This window comes from Mustela nigripes, chromosome 8 (assembly GCF_022355385.1).
Source record: "Mustela nigripes isolate SB6536 chromosome 8, MUSNIG.SB6536, whole genome shotgun sequence".
Lineage (NCBI taxonomy): Eukaryota > Metazoa > Chordata > Mammalia > Carnivora > Mustelidae > Mustela > Mustela nigripes.
This window is the reverse complement of record NC_081564.1, coordinates 42,933,464-42,957,879: the sequence shown is the minus strand read 5'-3', so window position 1 is coordinate 42,957,879 and position 24,416 is coordinate 42,933,464. Positions and strand designations below refer to the sequence as shown.

General features: G+C 39.1%; 2 protein-coding genes and 1 non-coding gene across 3 annotated transcripts in view; 1 reads left to right on the top strand and 2 right to left on the bottom strand.

Annotated features, from left to right (window-relative positions):
* Positions 1–24,416, bottom strand: part of SNRPD1 (small nuclear ribonucleoprotein D1 polypeptide) — a 273,414-nt gene that overhangs the window by 198,646 nt on the left and 50,352 nt on the right. The window lies entirely within an intron of this gene.
* The window catches only part of ABHD3 (abhydrolase domain containing 3, phospholipase), a 43,554-nt gene that overhangs the window by 7,677 nt on the left and 11,461 nt on the right, over positions 1–24,416 (top strand). The window contains exons 4-5 of the mRNA XM_059409324.1: positions 9,803–9,848; positions 22,907–23,019. Coding sequence (XP_059265307.1) covers positions 9,803–9,848; positions 22,907–23,019 — 159 coding nt within the window. The remainder of the gene's footprint in view (positions 1–9,802; positions 9,849–22,906; positions 23,020–24,416) is intronic.
* On the bottom strand, positions 17,675–17,827 carry LOC132024049 (small nucleolar RNA SNORA62/SNORA6 family). Its single transcript, XR_009406160.1, has one exon. It is a non-coding gene; the product is annotated as a small nucleolar RNA SNORA62/SNORA6 family (small nucleolar RNA).

Sequence of the window (24,416 nt, the reverse complement as noted above, 5' to 3'; positions counted from 1 at the left end):
CTGGGATCATGACCTGAGCCGAAGGCAGCTGCTTAACCAACTGAGCCACCCAGGCGTCCCGATCTAAAAGTATTTTTTAATCATTTTTGTTGTTGTTGTTAAAACAATTTCACTTTTAACGTTTTAAGAGTGAGTAAAGTTAACTAATTATTCATTAGACTGGCTAGATGACATGATGTATACTAGAAAGCAATCGGTAAAGAGCACAGCTTATTTAATGGTATTTCTGGGGAAAAAAAAGTTATGGTGGATACTCGCAAGCAGTCTTATGCCCTAGGGAACTAGTTGTTAGACATTCCATTATAAAGTGATAGCTCAATTAACAAAGTTTCAGAGACTGAGGGGTTTTTTTGTTTTGTTTTGTTTTGTTTTGTTTTAATTGGAGCTGACACTCAAAGGGTACTCTGTTCAGAGCACTGGTCTTCTCTGGAAAAGAGACATTAATGTTACTAGCTTAGATAGCCCAGAGCCACAGAGTGAGAAGGTGAAATGGATTATTGAGTCAGGTCTGCTTGGATTCAATTCCTGACTCTGTTATACATTTCTGTTTCCACAGACAAATTATTCAGTTGTTCTATACCTCCATTTTCTCTTCTGTAAAGATCACTCACTATACCTCATAGGACGGCAAGGATTTTATATATGTGTGTATTTATATATAGATAGATAGAGAGAGAGAGAGAGAATGTTGTGACTCTGGAATAATCCCTATTAGTTCATAATATTTACTTAGAGCATTTTTGTTATTTTTTTTAAAGATTTTATTTATTTATTTATTTGACAGAGAAAGAGAGAGATCACAAGTAGGCAGAGAGGCAGGGGGAAGTGGGCTTTCTGCTGAGCAGAGACTCTGATGTGGGGCTCAATCCCAGGACCCTGAGATCATGACCTGAACCGAAGGCGGAGGCTTAACCCACTGAGCCACCCAGGCACCCCTAGAATACTTTCGTTACTAAGTGGGGTTTTCTGAAAGCTAGTTTAACTAGTTCTTTAGTTGACAGAATCTACAGAAATATCAAAGAGACCCAGATAGAATTCAAATGAGTAAGATAAAAATCTGAGGACATCAGAAACAAACATATACTCATATGTTAGGGAAAATGGGAGAGCTAATAGGGGAAAAAAAATTCTAATAAAATGTTATAAGAGATTCCTGAAAGAGAACTTATTGTTAGTTGAATGAGGTATTCAGCTTCTTCACATGAGGGATAACTTTAACCACTTTTTCTCCTTGTGGCTACTGGTTTTAAAATACTATGCCCCCCAAAAATGAATTGTATTCATTATTAACTTATTGATCTTTAATTTTTTAATTCACAGGGCCATTCTGAACTCATGATCAGCAAGAGATAACCAGAATTGCCATTTTGGTTAACTCTAATTAAATTTATCTTTATATAGTACTTGCCACACAATAGGCCCCATATCAGGTGCTATACTTAGGTTGTCTTATTTATATGGACCTAATTCCAAGAGATATATTGTTATGCTCATTTTACCACCAAAAACAAAACTACAGTGTTCATAATTTACCCAAGTTAGACAGTTAATGTATGACAAGGTTAAGACTGAACTGTACAGCCTTGTTACAGATAAATGTATGATTTTTTTTAGGTTCTTTGAAATGGTATCCTTTACTTGGTATCTCATATTCTTGGCTTGGGAGAACTAGCTCCTCAAATCCCATGATTATTGTCTGTTGGAATAATGTAGACCTGTAGCATCACAGGACTCTTTCATCAGAGAAATTCAAGATATGACAGGGAAATAAGTCATGTTTTCTACTCAGGGAATAGATTTTATAGGGAAAGAGTTGAAACATGAAAATGAGGCTCTTGAACTATGAATTCATAGAATTCATAGTTTCACTGTTCTCCATTACTATGTGATGATCAGGAGTTGGGTATGTAATACAGTCAATAATATATTCTGGTTAATTATTGTGTTTGATTATTGATGCTTCACATTCTAGAAAAAGGAACAGGAGTTATATTAATCTGTTTTAATATATTTATGACATTAGTGAGGTTGGAAATGTTCAAGTATTATCATTTTTTTAAAAAGAATATGTATTATGCTATTGGATATAGTGCTGTGTAAATGTAAATTAGGGTAGGATATTTGATAGTGTTAATCAGACTTTATACCTTTACTTTTTTTTTGTCTTATTGACAGAAGGATGTTGAAACCAGCTATGATTGTGGATTTTCTGTTTCTCCATTAATTCTGTCAATTTGTACTTCATGAATTTGGAAGCTCTATTATTAGTCTTATGTACATTTGTGATTTTTGGTCTTCTTTTAATTTAACTCTTTTACCATTATGAAATGTCTTTCTCTGGTTGTGATGACTATCTGCTATTACTGCAGCCATTCTAGCCTTCTTATACTTACTGTTTACATGATTTTTTCTCATACTTTAACCTTCAAAGTATGAGTCTTTATATTTAAAGTATATTGCTTATAGATAGCATATAGTTGGGTCTTGCTTTTTTATCCAGTCTGACAATTTCTTTATTTTAATTGGATTTTTTTAGTCCATTTACATTTAATATAACTGTTGATATGGTGGATATAGACTTAACATTTTCGTGTTTGATTTCTGTTTTTGTTGTTGTTTTTGTTCCTTTATTCCCCTACCACTTCTCTTTCTCTTTTTGAGACTGAGTTTTTTGTCTTTTTATCAATCTTGGAGAAAATTTTGCTATTATTCATTCAAATATTTTTCTGCTCCATTCTTTCTTCTCCTCTGGGACTGCAATTACATACATATGTAATTTTTTCCATTTTTTAATAGGTTTTATTCCTCTGCTGAGATTTCCTGTTTTTTTTTTTTTTTTTTTTTTTTTTAATTCATTACATGCTGGGTCACCTGGGTGGCTCAGTGGGTTAAACCTCTGCCTTCTGCTCAGGTCATGATCCCAGGGTCCTGGGATCAAGCCCCACACTGGGCTTTCCACTCAGTGGGGAGACTGCTTCCCCCGCTCTCTCTCTGGCTGCCTCTCTGCCTACTTGTGATCTCTGTCTGTCAAATAAATAAATAAAATCTTAAAAAAATATATACTACATGCTTATTTTCCTTTCTGTCCTTTAGCATAGTTATAATAGCTGCTTTAAATCCTCATTTACTAATTCTAACATTTGGACATCTCAGGGTCACTTACATTGACTATCTTACCTTTTTTTTTTTTTTTTAAAGATTTTATTTATTTATTTGACAGAGATCACAAGTAGGCAGAGAGGCAGGGAGAGAGAGAGGGGGAAGCAGGCTCCCCGCAGAGCAGAGAGCCTGAGTTGGGGCTTGATCAAACTCAAAACTCTAAACTCAAACTTCAAACTCTTTCTCCTCAGTGGTAGACAGCAGCTGAAAGCTCTTCAGTTTTTTATCCTTAATTTGACTGCTTGGAGCCTCATATCTGTATAGATAAAAGCTTAGCCAGAGCTATGGGCTCAGTTTTCACCCAGAATTTAGGACTCTCCCTCTGTGTCTCTCTCTGTTTTCTGAAAATTTCCTTTATGTCCTAACTGCTATAGTTGTACCAAACTCTGTTTTCTGGTTTCTGAAGCCCATGAAATAACATTTCTATTTGACATTTATCCATCACTGAATAATACTGGTGCCTCCCCTCAGGCAAAAGTCTATAGAAAGAGGAGAACGTCACCCAATGCCACTTTTTTCCTTCAAGTGTCAACTCTCATTTAGTTTCTACCTGCTTTGGTCATTCTCCATTGCCTTTAAAATTTATCAAGACCTTTTAGATGCTATTCTTTGGAAGGATTGGCCTAATAGGATCTATTTAGACATTTCTGGAAGTATAACTTCCCTGTCATTTTTTCTTAATCTGGCATTCAGAACCTGTTTTGGTTCTAACCTATTTTTTCCATCCTTACTTCCTATCATTATACTCTGTGTAGCCATGTTTCTGCTAAGATTATCTACTATCTCATCCCTTAGAAAATTTTATACATCCCTGCTTTACATCTTTCCTTACATTGCTCCCTCTAACCCATATTATATACCACACTTTCCTTCTTAAATCTTTACCATTTTCCAAGTCTCAGCATAATACCTATCTGTGTTTTTTTTTTTTTATGAATTCTTTCCTAATCAATTTTGCTCAATCTGACCTCACAAGGCTTTATTATCTTCACCATTAACTGGACATTGAATTGTATACTGCCCTATAATATTACATTTATTGTAGTCACTTAACTGAAAACTGATGCATTCCTAGCAAGATTATACTCTCTTTGAGGCCAAGAGGCTTATATTTATATTTCATTTTTCTCCTATAAGCTCTAAATCAATCTTCAGTTCAGTAAATAGTCTGTTTAATAAATTTTTGAATGAATAGGTCATTTCAGTATTAATATTTATGCAAAGTGCCTAGAACATGATCTGGCACATAGCAAACAGTAATCAAGGTTATCTATTGTTATCATTATTATTATTTGAAATCAGCATAATAATGTATGACTGCTCCTCTTACTCCACCCTCTGATTATTATTTCTATTCTTAGATTCAAAGATTTGTGGAATCTTAGAGCTAGAAATTACTTAAGGTCATCTGATAAAATGTCTTTATCCTGGCAGATCATTGGACTTAAGTAGATTCAAGGCTATCTGGCCATCTCACTGTGATAGAGGTTTTCAATCAAGGAGGCTATAGACAACAGCTCCTAAATGTCCCATGTACTAAAGGTTGAGAAAGAGCTACAGTAGCTCTATGCCTTTTATTTAACCTTCCTTAAGGAAGACTTAACCTGCTTTCCTGGTTAACATGTTTTGTTGTGACAGAGTTCTTAATACCAGATTTATTTTTTATTTGGTATTTCTTTATTTATATTTTCCCGTTTTGAGAAGAACATTTAAATAGCTAAAATATATAGGAAAAATAAGTTTTGCAGAACAATTTTTGTTATATTTTATAACTTTAAAAATCGTTTGGGAGAGCTTAGGGAGTGGTATGTACAGCTTGGGAGTGGCTATCTTTGTTTTGCACATGACCAAAGAGTGATTTAAAAATGGATGACATAGTGGCACCTGGTGGCTCAGTTGCTTAAGTGTTCAACTCATGATTTCAGTTCAGGCCATGATCTCAGGGTCATGAGATCAAGTCCCACATTGAGCTCAGTGCTCAGCAGGGAGTCTGCCTGGAATTCTTTCCCTCTTCTCCTCCCTCTCCCCCTGCCCCACCCCTGCTCATTCATTCTCTCTCTCTCTCTCAAATAAAGAAATAAATCTTAAAAAAAAAAATAAAAATGGGTGATATTGAGAAGGGCAAGACTTTGGTTCAGAAATATGCCCAGTGTCATAACATGGAAAAAAAGAGGCAAGCACAAAACTGGGCCAAATCTCCATGGTTTATTTGGGCAAAAGGCAGGGCATGCCCCTAGATTTTCTTACACAGATGCCAATAACAAAGGCATTACCTGGGGAGAGGAGACACTGATGGAGTATTTGGAGAATCCCAAGAAGTACATCCCTGGAGCAAAAATGATCTTCACTGGCATTAAGAGAACAAGGAAAAGGGGCGCCTGGGTGGCTCAGTGGGTTAAGCCTCTGCCTTCTGCTCAGGTCATGATCTCAGGGTCCTGGGATAGAGCCCTGCATCGGGCTCTCTCTCGGCAGGGAACCTGCTTCCTCTCTCTCTCTCTCTCTCTCTCTCTCTGCCTGCCTCTCTGCCTACTTGTGATCTCTCTCTGTCAAATAAATAAAATCTTTAAAAAAAAAAAAAAAAAGAAAACAAGGAAAAGAGCAGACTTGATAGCTTATCTCAAAAAAGCTACTAAGGAGTATTGGTTGGCCATTGCCTTATTTATTACAAAACAAAAATGCCTCATGACTTTTTTATGTGTGCATATTTAAATTGAACTCATACACCAGAATCCAGATCATGAATCGCTGACAGACTATTTCTTTTGGACAGTCCTGATTGAAATAAGATTGGCTTGTGGCTAAATCAATATGATCAGCTTTTTGAACTTTGATAGTAATTCTAGTTCAGCAAGTGCTGTCACTGTTTTACCCTTCTAAAAATATGATTGGAGTTTATTAATAATGTGCAGCTTTTCACAGATATGGTAAATGCCATCTCTAAACTTATAGGAAATTTGTTTTATATTAGGTTTATATAACTGGTTATATTAATGTATTCAAATACTAAGGAAATCCCTTCACTGTCTCATAGAACAGTAAGACTCAGCTATGTTTCATATCATGTCCATTAGCCTGTTGAAATCAAGGGCTGAAAATAAGCTGGCAATGTCCACTTTCTTTTTGGTCTTAACTTTGCCAACTTATGGGGCACATGGGTGTTTCAGTCCGTTAAGTGTCTGCCTTCAGCTCAAGTCATGATCCCAGGATCCTGGGATCGAGCCTCGCATCAGGCTCCCTGCTCAGTGGGAAGTCGGCTTCTCCCTCTCCCATTCCCCCTGCTTGTGTTCCTGTTCTCACTAATTTCTTTCTCTGTCAAATGAATAAAAAAAAAAAATCTTAAAAAATATTGTGGCAATTTAATTAAAATTCCCTGCATTTAAATGTTCCCTTTTCTTAATGAAAGGCATTTTAGTGTGGTTTATGTAAAATATTAAATAAAGAATCTTCAACACTTCTCACATTTTGTAGATGATCTGTAAGGTCAGATGCTTTTAAGATTCGGTGTGACGATATAGGAGCAGACTTGGCTTGTGAATTCTTTACTAAGTCAGACTAAGTTATAATTCAAGATTGTCTTCTAAACAGCTATTCAAAAACATAACTGTGGAATTGCCATATTTATATGATTGGTAATGGTGCTTTTACCAACTCATTAGAAGGGTTGAAGTAGAGGAGATATATCAGCAGCACAAATTTTAAATTACATCATAAGGCTTAAGATAATTAAAGGCAAAATCACAGATCAAAAAAAATTGGAGAAATTATAAAAATTATTTGGAGAGAGATATATAAAGTTAACAGAGGCTTATCAAATGTCCTGGTAATAGCAGTTGTACAACCAGGTCTTTAAGCTTTGTATGTAGTATTCCCTGATGATTGTGAGGGCAGAAAAGGGGTTAGACAAAAGAAGAAGCTGATTACTTGTCACCAACTGAAATGGGAGAGAGAGACAGAATGGCAGCCGTCATTCTACCTTCCTCTGTGCTGCTTTTCTCCATTCTTCCTCATCTCTCTGCCCAATTTCCAAAGCTAGAAGTCTGTACAGTGATGACAGCTAGTGATTGAACATCATTAGGAGCAAAGGTCTTTGGAGAGGTCAGTACATTTCCTCCTCTAGCAAGAGATAGCAGAACTGTGATCTACTTTTCAAAGTTGCCTAAAGGGGAGTACAAATATCCTGGTCTGTGTTGGGGAGAAAATCCCAGAGGTACAGCCTGCTTTTTCCTGAGTTTGCAGATCATCATTTTCTTTGCCCTTACTCGTTCTGTTCCCTTCTCTCAGTGGCAGTCACATGAAGACATCTTGCCTCAGAAACCATTTTTATCCTTACTTAGTGTTTGCTCTTTAAAGGTGGTTCTTTTCCGGATGACTGGGAGCTTCAAGGTTCAAGGGCACAAGTAATGTTAGCCCCAATTCTTGTGTAACCTAGGTGCTTATGCAAGTAAGTACATGTGGCTTACTTAAATCTTATTTATGTTTAGTCCCTCTTGCTGTTCTTTTTTTTTTTTATTTTAAGGATTTTAGTTTTAAGTAATCTCTACACCCAATGTGAGGCTGGTTCTCACAACTCCAAGATCAAGAGTTTCACACTTTACCAACTGAGCCAGCCAGATGCCCCTGTCATGCCATTCTTTTTAGCAAGTAAAAGATTAAGGACCAATCCTACTCCCAACTTTTCTGCTTGTTTTCAGAGTATAGTTAAGATATTTCTCTAACTAGTCAATAAAATGTAATATTTCTAGCTTTTTCTCAAATCAGATTTCTGAAATTTTTAAAATTTTAAATATTTTCTTTATTTGAAGGAGAGAGGGAGAGTGAGCTCAGAGAGAGAGAGAGAGAGAGAACACATCAGTGGGAGGAGAGGCAGAGGGAGAGGGAGAAGCAGACTCCTTCCTGAGCAGGGAGCCTAGATTCCAGGACTCTGGGATTATGACCTGAGCTGAAGGCAGATGCTCAATCAACTGAGTCACTCAGATGCCTCTGATTTAAGATGTATTTTTTTAAGATTTTATTTATTTATTTGACAGACAGAGATCACAAGTAGGCAGAGAGGCAGGCAGAGAGAGAGGAAGGGAAGCGGACTCCCCGCTGAGCAGAGAGCCTGATGCGGGGCTTGATCTCAGAACCCTGGGATCACAACCCAAGCCGAAGGCAGAGGCTTTAACCCACTGAGCCACCCAGGTGCCCCTGATTTCAGATATTTTAAACACTCCCCCCACTTATTTTTCCCAGTTGGGCCTAATAAAATTCTTCAGATGAAAGAGAGGATTCCTTCACAGAAACATAGCCTGAGCATCACATTGAAACCTAACCCCTCCCCCACCATAAGAGTTAGCTGTGAATGTTGTGTAGGGCCGTCGGAACCCATACAGTGATCAGCAACACCCCGAAAGAAGGGAATTAGAACCCTAGGTGGCCTTGATTGATTAGATAAGTATACAAACAAAAACAAAATGAATTTTAATCAACATGAATATGGAGTCACTCAATCAAAGAGAATCCTGTAGATAGGCGTCGGGATTTGGTTTGAGGATGGCGAAAAATTCATATCTGATGTTCTGGTTGACTGGAAGTTAAATGAGAATTAAATAATTTAAATGCAGAATGACTTATTAAGGCTACAATGTCACTGATTACCATTGCTACTAATAGCTAACTTTCCTGTATACTTACCATGAGCCAACACTGCTCTAAGCCCTTTGCATATGACCATTGATCCAGGAGAGGCAAACAAGATTATAGGAAGCACAGTTTGTCTTTCCTCCCCGAGGTCAACTGAACAGTTGCATAGTGGGGGCTCTTCCCACCAGCTCAGATGTCAGGTTCCTTACAGTTCCTGTGGTAATGTTTTCATCACAGGTGAAGTTTTAGTCTCTGTTTGTCAAGTCTTGAGGGAATAATAGCTATTTCTTAGAATTGGAATAGATACTTGCTAATGTTACAAATAGAGTAGGTAGAGAACTTTTTTTTTCTAGTATGAGGCAAAAACATTTAATGTGACTTATACTGGGGTACTTGGCTGGCTCAGTGGGGGGAACATGTGACTCTTGAGCTTGGGGTCCTGAGTTCAAGCCCCACGATGGAGATTAGTCAAATAAATAAATAAATAAATAAATAAATAAATAAATAGAAATTTTGACTTATATTTAGAATTTTTTTAAAAGATTTTATTTATTTATTTGACAGAGAGCGATCACAAGTAGGCAGAGAGGGAGAGGGAAGCAGGCTCCCTGCTGAGCGGAGAGCCCGATGTGGGGCTCGATCCCAGGACCTTGAGATCATGACCAAAGGCAAGGCTTAACCCACTGAGCCAACCAGGTGCCCCTATTTAGAATTGTTTTAATAACATTTATTGGAGGCCTACACATATGCATAGGAATAAATTGTAAAAATTCTGCTTTTCATAGGAAAATCCAATGTCACTTCAATATACAATTTTCTGATCTGAACTCACATATTGAAGTTAGAAAAACGGATATATATTTTAGTGCATTTACATGAAATTGTAAAACATTCTCATGTCTGTGGATCTTTACAAATCTTTTAGTAACCTAAAACAATGCCACTAAGATGATTTTAATATGTATTATTGTGAGCAAGAATCGTGTGTAAAAATAACAAACATTACTTTCCTGGTTTTTAGATGTGTGGTTTTTAACAACAGAGGAGTGGCAGGGGAGAATCTCTTGGTAAGTAAATTTAAATTAATGACAACAGCTTACTGTTTAGAAGAATGATTTCTAGTTTTATAATGAAAAGTACATTCTTTATTTAAAATAACTGTGTATATAATACAAGTTCACTGTGGAAAAATACAGAGAAGCAACAACAAGAAGAGGAAATTTATAAGACTTGCAATTATATAGTCAGAGGACTCCCCTTAGTCTATGTTTATCCAGATTGTACATAATAAGTAAAATATATGTAATGTATTTCTATTTTTATAGAAGCTAAAGTTCTATCTTATGACTTTCATACTATATTTGAACATCAATAGTTATTTATCTATGTTATTTTTAAAGCGAAATACACTTACTTTATACATTAACTGATACAAAACAAATTAACCAGTATGGTGATACTTTGTTTTCACTTAAGAAATTTACTTTTGTCATGAAACAGATTGACTGTATGTTATATGCCTATTTGCCAGCCAAAGTTTACATAGGGGAAATATTATTTAAATCTTTACCTATGCTTAGCTTTTTTTTGCTCTAAAAATTCACTGAAATTTTTGGGAAGATTTTCAACTGTTAATCCCTTACTACTCCAATAAGTCCAAGACAATTCCACCAGAACTGAAAGAACCTTTTTTTTTTTTTATTTTGAGGCATTAGTAGAGAATGATATTAAAACTATAAATAATTAAGTCATGCTGAAAATAAAAAAGTATAATCTGTTGCTAATGTCAGTGCATTATGAGAGTTTGGGGGAAAAAGAGCTCTTGTACTTTGCTTTACAGGAACTTGGGTCCTGGAGGGAATCAGGATCAATATGATTTCCAAAACTAAAGTTATAAAATGTTTATGTTCTTTCTCAAGATCCTCACAATAAACAGTTTGATGTGAAGGTTCACATTTCCTTGTTTAGTCCAGCCCTTTAGAAGTTTGTGAACAAATGGCAGGTGCTCTTAAAGGGAAAGATTTGAATTTGTCAGTGACCCTGGATCCATGAAGTAATTTTTGAGCAGCTCTTGTCTGCTGTGTCTCCTTCTAGGTGCTTCCAGGGTACAAAAATGGGGAGGACATGGTCTGAGACTCTCAAGAAAATAATGTACTGCAAAGTAAAGTCCGATAGGTCTCATAAAGTGAGGGACAAAGATCTGTTCATTCAGCAAAGTTGTGTTGTCTGCCTGTTAAATTAGGCACTAGACAAGGCGATATGGTGGGGAGTATACACGATATTAGATGCAACATTAACCCTTAGGAGCTTTCATTTAAGTTGCAGGACAGAGTTCAGATGCTTGAAAATATATGCAGTACAGTGCTAAATGTAATTGTAGGGGATGTATAAAGATGGTTGAGCATAAAGAGAGGGCATAACGAACTGTTTGGGGGAGGTGAGAGAACATCGTAGTGGAGGTAAGTTTCAGTTGGATCTTGAAGGCTGTGGTATTGAACCAAGAGAGGGAATAGAAAGGATTTCTCAGCATAAAGAGTGAGATAGATAAAAGCATATACTTACTGGTAGAGGGATGATGATGATGATTTTATCTTAGGTTTACTGAGTACTTAGAATGTATCAGCTATGTCTTTTTGTACTTAGTGTTCAACCACAGTAACAACACAACGATTTAGTTAAGCATAGCCATCAACATCAGCTGATTTACCAGCTGAAAAAAGTGAGGCACAAAAAGATTAAGAACATGTCCTAGCCAGAAAATGCAGAACCAGGATTCAGACCCATGTAGTCTGACTGTGTGCTTCTGGTCTTGACCATTATGTCATACTCCCTCTCATCCAGGAATTCTTCTAGAGGGGTTGGGCCAAATTTTGAAGAGTCATGTGTAGAATCCAAGGAACTTACTATCAAAGCATTGACCTTTTAACTTTTTTTCCCAGCTTTATGGAGGTATAATTGACATATAAAATAAGCTGACCATGTCCCTGTTTTAGAGAGAGAACCATGGCAGCAGTATGCAGGAAAGAGATGGAAGGGAAGGAGTCTGGAGGCGGGGAGGCCAGTTGGAAAGCAGTTACTATAGATGTGCCCAGAGTTTAAAAACAGAGGCAGGAGGGAGAAAGAGGAGAGAACAAAAATGAAGGTTATTGACAGGGCAGAAAGAATACTAATTGTATTGCAGGAAACAAAGAGAGGAAATTCTAGGTTGACATTTCTAGCTTGGCTGATTGGTGATAGGCTCTGATCTTTGCTTATATGGGAAATTTAAGAGCATTGACAATATTTTTGGTGTAAAAGAAAATCTAGTTTCAGATTTTTAGGTGCTTTGAGATCATCCAGGTGGAAATTTCTAATACAGCTGGATATAGTAGATGGGGCCTCAGGAGACATGTACAAACTACAGAAAGAAACAGATTGTTGGTGCACAAGTAAAACCTGGAGCTCAGTAGTCAAGATTGCTTAAGGATGGTTTGAACAGCAAAAGGGGGAGGTCTATGGATAGAATCTTAGAACACAGCAAATAGGAAGGAGGAGAGAAAAGGAAGAGCAAGAAGCTTGAAAACCTTCCACCCTTTGCATTTAAAGGTAATTGGAAATTTACTTTGAAAGAATGCAACAAACCCATTAACTTTTACCCATCACGTTAATTGTTTTTTTGAAAAATCTCCAAGAATACCTCAAGTTCTTACAAAGGGATAGTATATAGGTAACATTCTTAACTTTTTTAAAAAGCTATTTATTTATTTATTTATTTGTTTATTTATTTATTTGACAGACAGAGATCACAAGTAGGCAGAGAGGCAGGCAGAGAGAGAGAGAGAGGAGGAAGCAGGCTCCCTGCCAAGCAGAGAGCCTGATGCGGGGCTGGATCCCAGGACCCTGGGAGCGTGACCTGAGGTGAAGGCAGAGGCTTTAACCCACTGAGCCACCCAGGTGCCCCTTAACTTTTTATTTTATAAAACTTCTATTTTATGTTAAATAATATAGAGTTCTAAGCAAGAGGGTAAGAGCAGCTTGGTCTCTGGAGTCATACACAGAGCACTGGGTTGAATCCAATGAACTAATACCTCCAGCAATTATCTGTTATCACAAAGGTTAATGTAATCTAATTTAAAAAAGAATAAAGAGATAAAATGGCCAAAATGTAATTACAATTAAATGCTTTAAAACAACTGCTTTAAAAAAGAAATTTAAGGGAGTAAATTAATTATAATTTAATATATACTTCTTGTGCTCTAACAGATCACAAAAATGAGATGCCAATATTGATTATTAGAGCTATCTTTGATATTTAGCTCCCTTGATAATCCTCCTTCCTTCTGTCCCTAGAGCCTGAACAATTACTGTTTCAGACTAGAGGAACTTATGTTTATTTATACCTCACCTTGTTCCAGAAAGGATTTAATGTAGCTCAGACCCAGAGTAAGTAAGACCTTCCTGAGGGCATAAAAAAGAACAAAAGATGAATCAGCAAAGATCAAACAGGAAGGCACATTCTCTAAGCGAAATTAACCCAGAAGTGCTAGCAAAGGTGAAATGGAGTTTAGAGTAAGCAGTTCTCCTAAGAGTGGAAGAAATGCAAAAAAGAAAAGTTTTGCTGAAATATGTTGCTGATATACTTAGAATTCATAGGGATTACTATGACTCCTACAGAGGAGAATAAGAAAGAAAGAAATTTTCCACTACCATATTGTCCTAATTTCCTATTATACATTGCAGGATTGTGGAAAAGCCAAAAGCCTTGCTCACTAGGAAAGGAGAAGCCTGCACGTTGCCCTCCCTGGGGCTGTTAGCTATGGGAGATGGAGAGTCCTAGTCTTGGTAGACAGACATTCAGATATTCCTGCAGGGTTCCTGGAGCCCGTAGATGGTACATTTTCTTGCTCTCTGCAGATGCATTTTCAAGGATACAAATCTAGGAGTCCAAGTTATCCACAAACTCCCTAGTATTATTAATTACTTTATGAAATATTATGCTTCTAGCTTAGTTAAGAATGATAATTTACCAAGGCAAAACTGAGTTTGTTGAAAGCTATATAAAGGACCCTCTTTCTTTTTAGTTATAGGGTCATACAGACTTCTGTATCTCTAGGCACAATAGGAAAATAGCCACCTTCGAAAATAGTCTGGCACTTTTTCAAAAAGTTAAACATAGGATTACCTCCTAGCCACTTTGGAAAATAGTCTGGCACATTCTCAAAAAGTTAAACATAGAATTACTATATGACCCAGCAATTCTACTCCTATGTGTATCACTAAGAGAAATGAAAATATATGTTCATATAGTAACTTATACATGGGTATTTATAGCAGCATTATTCATATTAACCAAAAGGTAGGAACAACCCAGAGGTCCATCAGTGGACAAATGGGTGAGGAAAATGTGGTGAATCCATACCGCTGGATATTATTCAGCATTAAAAAAAGAATGAACTACAGATACTTGCTATAGCATGGATGAACCTTGAAAATATTTTTTTAAATATATTTTTTTAAATTTATTCATTTGACAGACAGAGATCACAAGTAGGCAGAGAGGCAGGTAGAGAGAGAGGAGGAAGCAGGCTCCCTGCTGAGCAGAGAACCCAATGTGGGACTCAATCCAAGTACCCCGAGATCACAACCTGAGCCGAAGGCAGAGGCTTTAACCCACTGAGCCGCCCAGGCGCCCCGAACCTTGAGAATATTACACTAAGAGAAGCCAGTCACACAAGATTCCATGTTGTATGATCCCATATATATATAAAACATTAAGATTGGGCAGATCTATAGAGACAGAAAGACAGTATATTATTAGTGGTAGCCTAGGGCTGGGGGAGGGAGGGTGACAGCTAATGGTAGAGGGTTTCTTTTTGGGGAGATAAACATGTTCTGATATTGTGGTGGTTGAACAACTCTGATTACACTAAAACCCATGAATTACACATTTAAGTTTTTTTTTTTAATATTTTTATTTAAATTCAATTAATTAACATATAGTATATTATTAGTATATTATTAGTTTCAGAGGTAGAGGTCAGTGATTCATCGGTTGCCTATAATACCCAGCGATCATTGTATCACGAGCCATTCTTCATGCCCCTCACACAGGTACCCCCGCCCCTCCATTAATCCTCAGTCTGTTTCCCATGATGGAGGGTCTCCTATGGTTTTTCTCCCTTTCTGATTTCATTTTGTTTTGTTTTTTCCTCTTTTCCCGTATAATGAATTGTACATTTTAAATAGGTGAATTGTATGGGTCATGTTTCATAGAGCTATGAAAAAGAAAACCCTCCTTCAGGCACTTTCCAGTCAAGTTAGAGCTGGTTCAGTGGGTAAGGGAGTGCCAAAAGGGGGAGCAGCAGCTGGGGGATGCTTTACAGTAGGTGCTGCTCCAAGTGTGGTTATACGGATCAGTGCCACTCCTCAAATTATCTGATACCAGCCCCTGACACGATGAGGGATGGCAGCAGAATGTAAAATGTAAACACCAAACACCTTCAATTCTAAGCTCTCTGTGGAAGTGAGCTGATTGGGGGTGGAGATAGTAATAGTCTCTTGGTGAGAGAAGCAGTGTGCTGGTTTTACCTTCTGACACCAGCGCTTATCTCATCCTGTCCTGGTCCCTGGCTCCAGAGATCCTCTAATCCTGAAAAGCTCATTTTTTAGATTGAGGACGCCTCTGGAAAAGTCGGGTGACAAGCCTGAGCTCATAAAACTGATTAGTGGTCTCAGGGCAGCAAATCAGGCTGTTGGTTGGAATGTCTTTGCCTTTCAGCTCTGGCTTTAATTCAAGTCAGGCTGAAAATCTGGGGTTAGAGATCAAAGGGGTTTTCAACAAGAGGGTTCCTACCTCAACATCAGATAATGGGTGGTTCACTAAGGACTCAGATCTAGAGACATGGATTCTTGTTTCCTACTGGGCTTTTCCACCTTAGCTTTGGAAGCTGATAGGATGGGAGGGACATAATGCTCTTCCCTCCTGAGTTCCATTTTCTGAAGCAGGCATTCAGAAGGGATTTTGGTTAGAGGGAGGAGGAAGAGATAAGGCAGGGCCAGTCAGGACACAGTTCAGTAGTCAGACTCACACCTTCAGGCACTCTCTTTCTTGTAACCAATAACCTTCCTCGTAAAAACCATGGTGCCCCATCCAAGTCTGCTCTTTCCTAAATGCTCCAAAAATTACCCACCCCTGCTTTCCTCCATCCCACTCAGAACAACCCAGGAAGGCTGATGTCAGCCAGATATGTATATGAATATATTGAATTCTTTAGGACTTTTTCCTAACATTGATAGGTCCAGCGCAGTAATACTGACTCTTGTTAAGTGGTGGGTCCGCAAAAGATTGTACAATTCTCTATGAACAGTTTTCAAATAAAGAAAAGGAGTGTTTAAATAATTTAAGAATTTCTAAGAATAATAATACCAATGATTTAATAGCTAGTTACCTTTTACTGAATGAGCAACATGGGCCAGGTGATCCTATAAGGTTGCTGATGTTTGGCAGCCTTTCCCTGTGCACAGCAAGGAATTCCCATGCCACTAGATTTCCCTCTTCCCAAGACACTCTAGACCGTTTTATCATTCTTGTCACTGCAGCCTCCTCCTCTCTTGGCTCAGCTCTCATCCTATTTCTTTATTCTTCTGCTCTCACCCTGGTTCTCTATTCTTCTTCTCTCCAAGCACTTGGTTCTCAGCCCTGGCTGCGCATTAGAATCCTCTGGGAAGCTTTAAAAAACACTGATCCCTGAACCACATTCCCCACCACCCCCACCACCCCGCCCCGAGTTCCTGATTCATTTGGTCTGGGGTGGAGTCCAAGTGTCTGTGATTTGTCATAATACTCCCTACAGAGTCTAAAGTGCAGGCTGGGCTGAAGACTGCTATGAGGTGGCAGCCTCCCTTTCTTTGAACCCTGGCCCTGGTGAGCCACCTCTGGCCCCAAACCCAGCCAGGGCAGGGCAGGAGACTTGCTTCTTAGGTGCCTGGACCAAGAGTAACTCCTGTCACCCTGGGTGATCTGCTCTAAGCCGTGCACAATACTGTGGTCATTTATTGGGGTCACTGTGTAGCACGAGTGCCTATGCATGTAGCCATGTAGAAATGAGTCGGAGTGGAGTACCTAGGCCATCTTGGGCTCAGAGGTAGCCAAGATATTTCTTGGGGCCCTTTGCTTTGTGGCTAGTTTTTTGTTTTGTTTTGTTTTTTTAATTTTTTTTAAAGACTTTTAAAAATTTATTTGATAGAGATCACAAGTAGGTGGCAGAGAGGCAGGGAGAGAGAAAGAGAGGAAGGGAAGCAGGCTCCCTGCTGAGCAGAGAGCCCGCTATGGGACTCCATCCCAGAACCCTGGGATCATGACCTGAGCTGAAGGCAGAGGCTTTAACCCACTGAGCTACTCAGGCTCCCCTGTTTTGTGGCTAGTTATTTTAATGGAAAGGAGCAAAGTCCCAGGCACTTGTAGACACTTAGCCATTTTACACATCTAATAAGGACTAGGTAAAAAGATTTGTCATTAAAGTGTTCCTTGATATGTGGATGCCTCCTGTTGTTTTCTCTGACTTCCTATTTAATGAACTCATCTAAAAATAAGATCAATTTTCCTAACAATTTGGGCAAATCACTATGTAGTAGATGGAGGGGAGGATGGTATGAAAACGAAACAGCAGCAACAACAAAAACATGCTGCAGAGATCAGTGAAGAAGTATGATTAGTACTCATGCAAGGATTACTTTCTAGGGACTTAGGTGCACACAAGAATCACAGAGTTCCTTTGGGCAGCATCTTATCCAATATTTCAGTACAGACCTGTGAAAAAGGACGGCTGTAAAATGAAATCTTCTAAGCTCCTGATGACTATCAGACATTACAATAAAATAAAAATGAAATTGAAATTATTATTATCATTATTTTAGGTGTAGCAAAAATTACTATCAAACTCTGCTCACTGAGCCAGAGACCCTTGTGGTGTTAGCCAAAGACTTACCCCTTGTGTAGCACACCACCTACACTTGTAAGTGCATCAGCCAGCTACAATTGAAATGATTTTTTACAAAGATGGGTAAGTGTCTTTTTCGGTTTTCATTTTGCTGGATGAAAAACGAAAATCCTAGCTGGCCTGATTTAGTACCGGCTATGAGGCCACCCCAGCACTAAAAGAAGGGTTCTGGGTGATGGCTTCTACTGCAGATTAGCAAATTCATCCCCTTCCAGAATAGCTAGGGAGAGTCAGGCTACCTGATTAACAGGGTGAATTTTAATTTGTTTCTAGACCAAAAACAAAACAAAAACAAAACCACCCACTTTTTAAATGAAATTTGCATCTTAAAACAAATGTCCTCTAAACCAGGACAGGAAAATTCTCTTCCAGGTTAGGGAGAACTCAGTTTGTCTACTTTTTGGAAGTAGATTAAGAAGAACAGATTACATGTAGTCCACAGATTAATATAAAATGTATGCATTACTCGGGCGCCTGGGTGGCTCAGTGGGTTAAGCCGCTGCCTTCGGCTCAGGTCATGATCTCAGAGTCCTGGGATCGAGTCCCGCATCGGGCTCTCTGCTCAGCAGAGAGCCTGCTTCCCTCTCTCTCTCTCTGCCTGCCTCTCCATCTACTTGTGATTTCTCTCTGTCAAATAAATAAATAAAATCTTTAAAAAAAAAAAATGTATGCATTACTCTTTTCCCATCTGTTATGTGTGAATAATTAAGAATTAATTTTACTTCATTATTCTCTTCAGTGATTTTTTTTAAACGCACCTCTAAAAGCCATGAAACAAATTACTATTGTTTCTTGCAAATCCTAGCTGCAGTTGGACAATTTACACAATCTTGGTTTGTAATTATTTTCAAATTATTCTAACTTGTAAAACATTTATGCCCAAACATCTGCTGGAAGATTATCTATCCTATAGCTTTTCTTTATCCTTTAGATTTTTTTCCAGAATACCTTTCCCATCCTCCTCTCACTGTAAAAGGAGTTTTTACCTCCCAGCCGAATGCTGCAAGGTCTTCCTTAATCCCTTTTCTCATTAGATAGGCTTACTCTACCTCTGTTCTGGAAGCATGGAAAAAGCCAGGAATTACTGCAATAGGATTAGTTGCTGGTTGTATTAGTAGCCCTAGCAACTGAGAATTAACTAATGTTTTGTCTTAAAAGCTGCTAGTTATATTTTTAGACCTGAAGAAAAGTTCTGCCAGGCCTACAAATTCAATGTATGGCCCCCATTAGTGTCTTTGCTGTGTATCCTGGATGAACCCCTTCTTTAGGGAGTCTCAAGTCCTGGGAAGAAAGAAGGCATATGATATTTCCTGTTAAAATCATCACGTGTCATGGGGCGCCTGGGTGGCTCAGTGGTTTGGGCTGCTGCCTTCGGCTCGGGTCATGATCTCAGGGTCCTGGGATCGAGCCCCGCATCGGGCTCTCTGCTCCGCGGGAAGCCTGCTTCCCCCCCCCCCCCCCTCTCTCTCTCTCTGCCTGCCTCTCTGCCTACTTGTGATCTCTGTCTGTCAAATAAATAAATAAAATCTTTAAAAAAAAAAAATCATCACGAGTCAAGAGGTCATGTGATATAACTACACAGTTTTGCTTATCAAAAGTTATGCATCTCATTTTTCAGGCAACAAGTATGTATTGACTGTCAGAGAAAGAGGTAAGATAGTAGTAGACATACAGGTAATAGATAATGTGGGCCAGCGGCAGACAGGCTGGGACAATTAGGAGTAGAATTGGGAAAGGTTGTGGTGTCTGGGAGACCAGGGGTCAAGACTTGGCCTTTTACCTGACATTTATTCAAGGCATGATTTCAATAGGCAGAGTTGATTGTGAAGGACCCTTGGAAGATGAGGTGTTCTACAGGTAGCAAGGATGATAAGAGGCCAGCGCACAAGACAATACTGGTGGGTGTCTCATTGATGTGACTCTGTACCTACGGAGAAATGGTAAACTTCAGAGCTAGAAAGGTTGCTTGACATACTGTGGAGGGCCTTGAACACTTGGCAGAAGAATGTGTCCTTAATTCAGCAGCAAAAAGCTAATGAAGAATTTTAAGCAAAAATACTGTCATGATTAAAGCTAGAAATGTTCTTTAGGAAGATTAATCTGTCAGTGCATAGGAGATAGGATTAGGGGTGGTTATGAACAAAGACTGGGAGTTAACCAGTTAAGTGGCTATTGCAGCAGTCCAAGTAAGAGGTAAAAAGGCCTGGTAGCAGAGACAGTTAATGCCATACCCTTGTCACATCCTTACCCCTGTGACACTTACCATTCCCATGCACATCTACCTCATGGCTTTCACCTGCAAATGCTCACATCTCTTGGACCGGGGGCCTCTCTAGCCGCAGGAGCCTGCTGGCCCTGTGAATCTCCTCTAGGAGGTTCCTAGAGTGAACCTCCTCTAGGAGCAGTCTTCAACCAATGGCTGAAGGGAACTGGTGGAACCCAGCTCCCTCGCCACTCGCTTGGGATAATTTTGAGCCATATTCCCATAGTGTCCCAAAGTGCCCCAAGAGGATGGAGTCCCCTGTTGCCCATAGTCACGAACTGCTTGGTCCCATGTTCTTTATTGACCTTCTACCCTCCCTGACTCAGTTCACCATTCCCCTACTGGTGCTTCCTAGTCTCACCTTCTAGATGAACCACTAACACTCACATCCTGCCTGTCTCAGGGGCTCTTCTAAGAGAATCTAACATACCAAGCCTTTACTAGAGTAGAAAAAAGGGGTTGCTGGTGTTTCCTGCAAGACTTGGCAATTTATTGGCTATGAGATTAAGGGAGAGGGAGAAGGCAATGTCACCTACAGTTTTAATTAGGAAAATATAAATGTCATCTATTTTTTTTTTAATGGGAAGTTAGGAGAAGCAGTATAGTGTTCATAAAGAGAAGAGTTTACTTCGAGGCATTTTAAGTTTGAATTATGGCCAGAACCCGTTAGTGAAGCTGCCTGTTAGAACTTGGCAATTTGGATCTGGAGCTCAAGATCAGGTGAGAGGGTAGAAGGTGGAGAGTTGGTTTAGTCATTGCCTACTGGTGGTTTGATGAAGCCAGGAAGATAGGTCAGACCCTCAGGAATCAAGTATTGACCAGAGAAGCAGACGCAGGCCTAAGACAAGACTTTTGGGAATGAGTATTCACATTGAGGTTGTGGGAAGACTAACAGGAACCAGGCAGGAAGTGGAAAGCTAGGAGCAGGAGGAGAATGGCATAGTGCCATCACAGAAGCAGGAGGAGCAGCTGGAAGGAGGCGGGACCATGCCGGAAAGGCTCTAGATTTACTGAGTGTCAGAGTTCTGGCAACCTTGATCCATGCCACTATTATCAGTTTTGATCTTAATGTCATCCATCTGGAGAAAAACATTTACAGAAAAATCAGTTTTTGTATCTGAGGATACCAGATGCTGAATTTATTAATGAAATCCCTTTCAGTATCCTAGTGCTTTACAGGAAATTGTTTACTGATTACAAACATGTGATCCAGGCTCTGCTACTTTGTGACCTTTGCCAAATTACTCAACCTTGCTGAGCCATGATTTCTTCATGTGTAAATAAGGAATCAAGTCCTGGGCGCCTGGGTGGCTCAGTGGTTAAGCCGCTGCCTTCGGCTCAGGTCATGATCTCAGGGTCCTGGGATCGAGTCCCGCATCGGGCTCTCTGCTCAGCAGGGAGCCTGCTTCCTCCTCTCTCTCTCTCTGCCTGCCTCTCTGCCTACTTGTGATTTCTCTCTGTCAAATAAATAAATAAATAAATCTTAAAAAAAAAAAAAGCTTTAATAAGGAATCAAGTCCTTCCTGACACTAAGGTTCTCTGATCTTAATAATTTTCCGCAGGCCGTTTTTCTCAAACCCTGAGCTCTGTGTGCACATTCATGTGCGACCGTGTGTGGCTGCGTTCACGTCAAGCCTGCATGACAAGAGTAAATGCTGTGACTGTCACAAATAATTCAGAAATGTTAAAGCTATGCCACATGAATAGACTCCCATGTAATAAAAATATCATGTAAGGATTTCTTCACCTGAATTCTTGTTACAACAGGTGCAGTCACTATGAACAAGCCTGGTAGTAGATACTATTCCATTTAGATTTTACAGTGAATTTGTGCCGCTCAAATGCATTTAATCACAAAGGATTTCTTTTTTTTTAAGTATGTCCACTTAGTCTCATATTAGCTGGTGAGGTGTGCCAGGAGTCTTTTAATGTCTCTAAATTCAGTTTCCTCTATAAAATAGATATAATAATGGGATCTACCTCAGGGTTTTGTAGACACAAGCTTAATTATTTAGTAACTTAGCTCCTGTAAATCTCTCCAGGTTAACCTTTGTCTTTTGGAGAGTTTCATATTTGCAGACCTCAAAAAGATGATGGTAGGCAATAGGTAGCATTTTAGGCTTGAGTTTAATTGGAAGGATCATTAAAAACTGTGCTTGTCTTGGGCTTCTTATTAGCGATTGAACGGTGGGTGAACATAACCTTATGTGGCGATCATTGTTTATTGGAATAGTAAAGTCAAGAGGGTCCAGGGCACTGCTTTGGTTAGAGCAGTGTTAACCAGACTCCTCTCCGTGCTATTCAGTTTCTGGGGGTTTTATCTCACCTAGGCACACACACATATATTCATGGACACACTCTGACGTTTATTCTGCAGAAAGGACTGCCCCCTCCTCCCACAGTTCAAACAAAGCGTTTGTGAAGCTTTCCTGCCAGAAACAGAGCCCTTATTGATGAGGTTCACTTGAAAATCATTTGTTTGAATGCCTGATGTATTGAGGCATAATCAGCTTTACATATTTTAACATATTAAGTGTCTGTTGCAGTGTAGTGCAGCTGGGGCTATATGGATATATTGTTGTAGAAGAACATCTGTAATTCATAAATGCAACTGGAAATTGCCTTATCTAGAGGGAAGGCCATGCCAGAAAACCACACTACCCCATTAGTGGACAGCATTCAGGATGAAGAAAACGGTTCGCCCGTTATAAACCAGCCACAATTTAAAATTTGGGGGGCATAATTGCAATGTCTCTTTTGTTCACTTGTTTGCTTTTTTTTTTTTTTTTAATAGAGAATAACTTCGGCTCCGTCATTTCTGCCTTTTACAGGTCATGAATCTCATGATTTTTAAATGTTGTGCTTTACCTGTCTCTGCTCACAGACACCAAGGACTTACTGCTGTGCTAACACTGAAGACCTGGAGACTGTTATTCACCATGTGCATAGTCTGTACCCTTCGGCTCCCTTCCTGGCAGCAGGGGTTTCGATGGGAGGGTAAGATTTTTTCCTTTCTAAAATATCTTGAGAGAGAAGTGGCCTTCCTGACTGCTTCTGTCAGAAGATGACAAGCTACAAAGACATTTGAAAATAAATGTTTGATTATTTTTATCTGATTTTACCACGTATGGTTGAGTGAAGGAAGGAATTCACCCAGGCGAATGTGAGTGTTTTCCTTGGCAACTCTGGCTTTGTGGTGAAAAGGTTGCAAGTATCTCCTTGGGATCCTCAGAGTTTTCTGAACCTAAGGGTTTGTTAGAACCCTATGACCTTGATTGCCTTCACTTCTTAGCTGCCATGGTGACCTTCAGGGTCCCAGCTGTCCTGTATGTGTGTCCTCCAGCACCACACAGGAAGCTGACTTTGGAGGCTGATTTTCATCACTCCAGTCATAGAAATAATCACTTCTTGCTCTCTCCAGCTGAAGAGACCTTCAACATTTTTTTCCTCCAGGTGGTGGTGTTTTTGTTTGTTTTGTTTTGTTGCTGGGCAAATGGACCTACCCTGGAATGCTCTCCTAGAAACTCTGACGTTTTATTGTTAACCCCTACACCAGCTGCTATTTTAAGCATATGAATATTATTAAAATTTGTGCTTCTTGCAGTTACATTGGGGTTTAATTGGAACATTTATGCCATACTTATTCATTTCTACTAATAATTATTTATATTTCTTATTCCAGTGATTATGAACTTAATAAAATCCAAAATTTTAATTATCCAGAATTTAGATTCCTTAAATGCTTGTCCAAAAACTACTTTTTAAAATCAACAAACAGGGACGCCTGGGTGGCTCAGTTGGTTAAGCAGCTGCCTTCAGCTCAGGTCATGATCCCAGCGTCCTGGGATCGAGTCCCACATCGGGATCCTTGCTCCACAGGGAGCCCACATCGGGATCCTTGCTCCACAGGGAGCCTGCTTCTCCCTCTGACTCTGCCTTCCACTCTGCCTGTGCTCGCTCTCACTCCTTGCTCCACAGGGAGCCTGCTTCTCCCTCTGACTCTGCCTTCCACTCTGCCTGTGCTCGCTCTCACTCGTTCTCTCTCTGACAAATAAATAAATAAAATCTTTAAAAAAAATAAAATAAAATAAAATAAAATCAACAAACACATGAGGTAGAAAATGGTATTTTTTCTTAATTTTGTAATTGATTTATTTGCCACTTTAATTTTCAGAACATCTTAGAATGTTTCATTACTTGAAAATGAACAGGTTTTCCAAATGATAGATTCTGAAGAATCGTCTTTAACCACAGCTTTTTAGATTCTGATGAACATAAAACTAGAAAGAAAAGAATACATTTCTTACATTAGCATGGAAGGTCTGACTTGACCTACTAAAGGAAGAAATCTGAATCAGTGCAGAAAACCAAGGGGGAACCTCTGAATTGGGCTC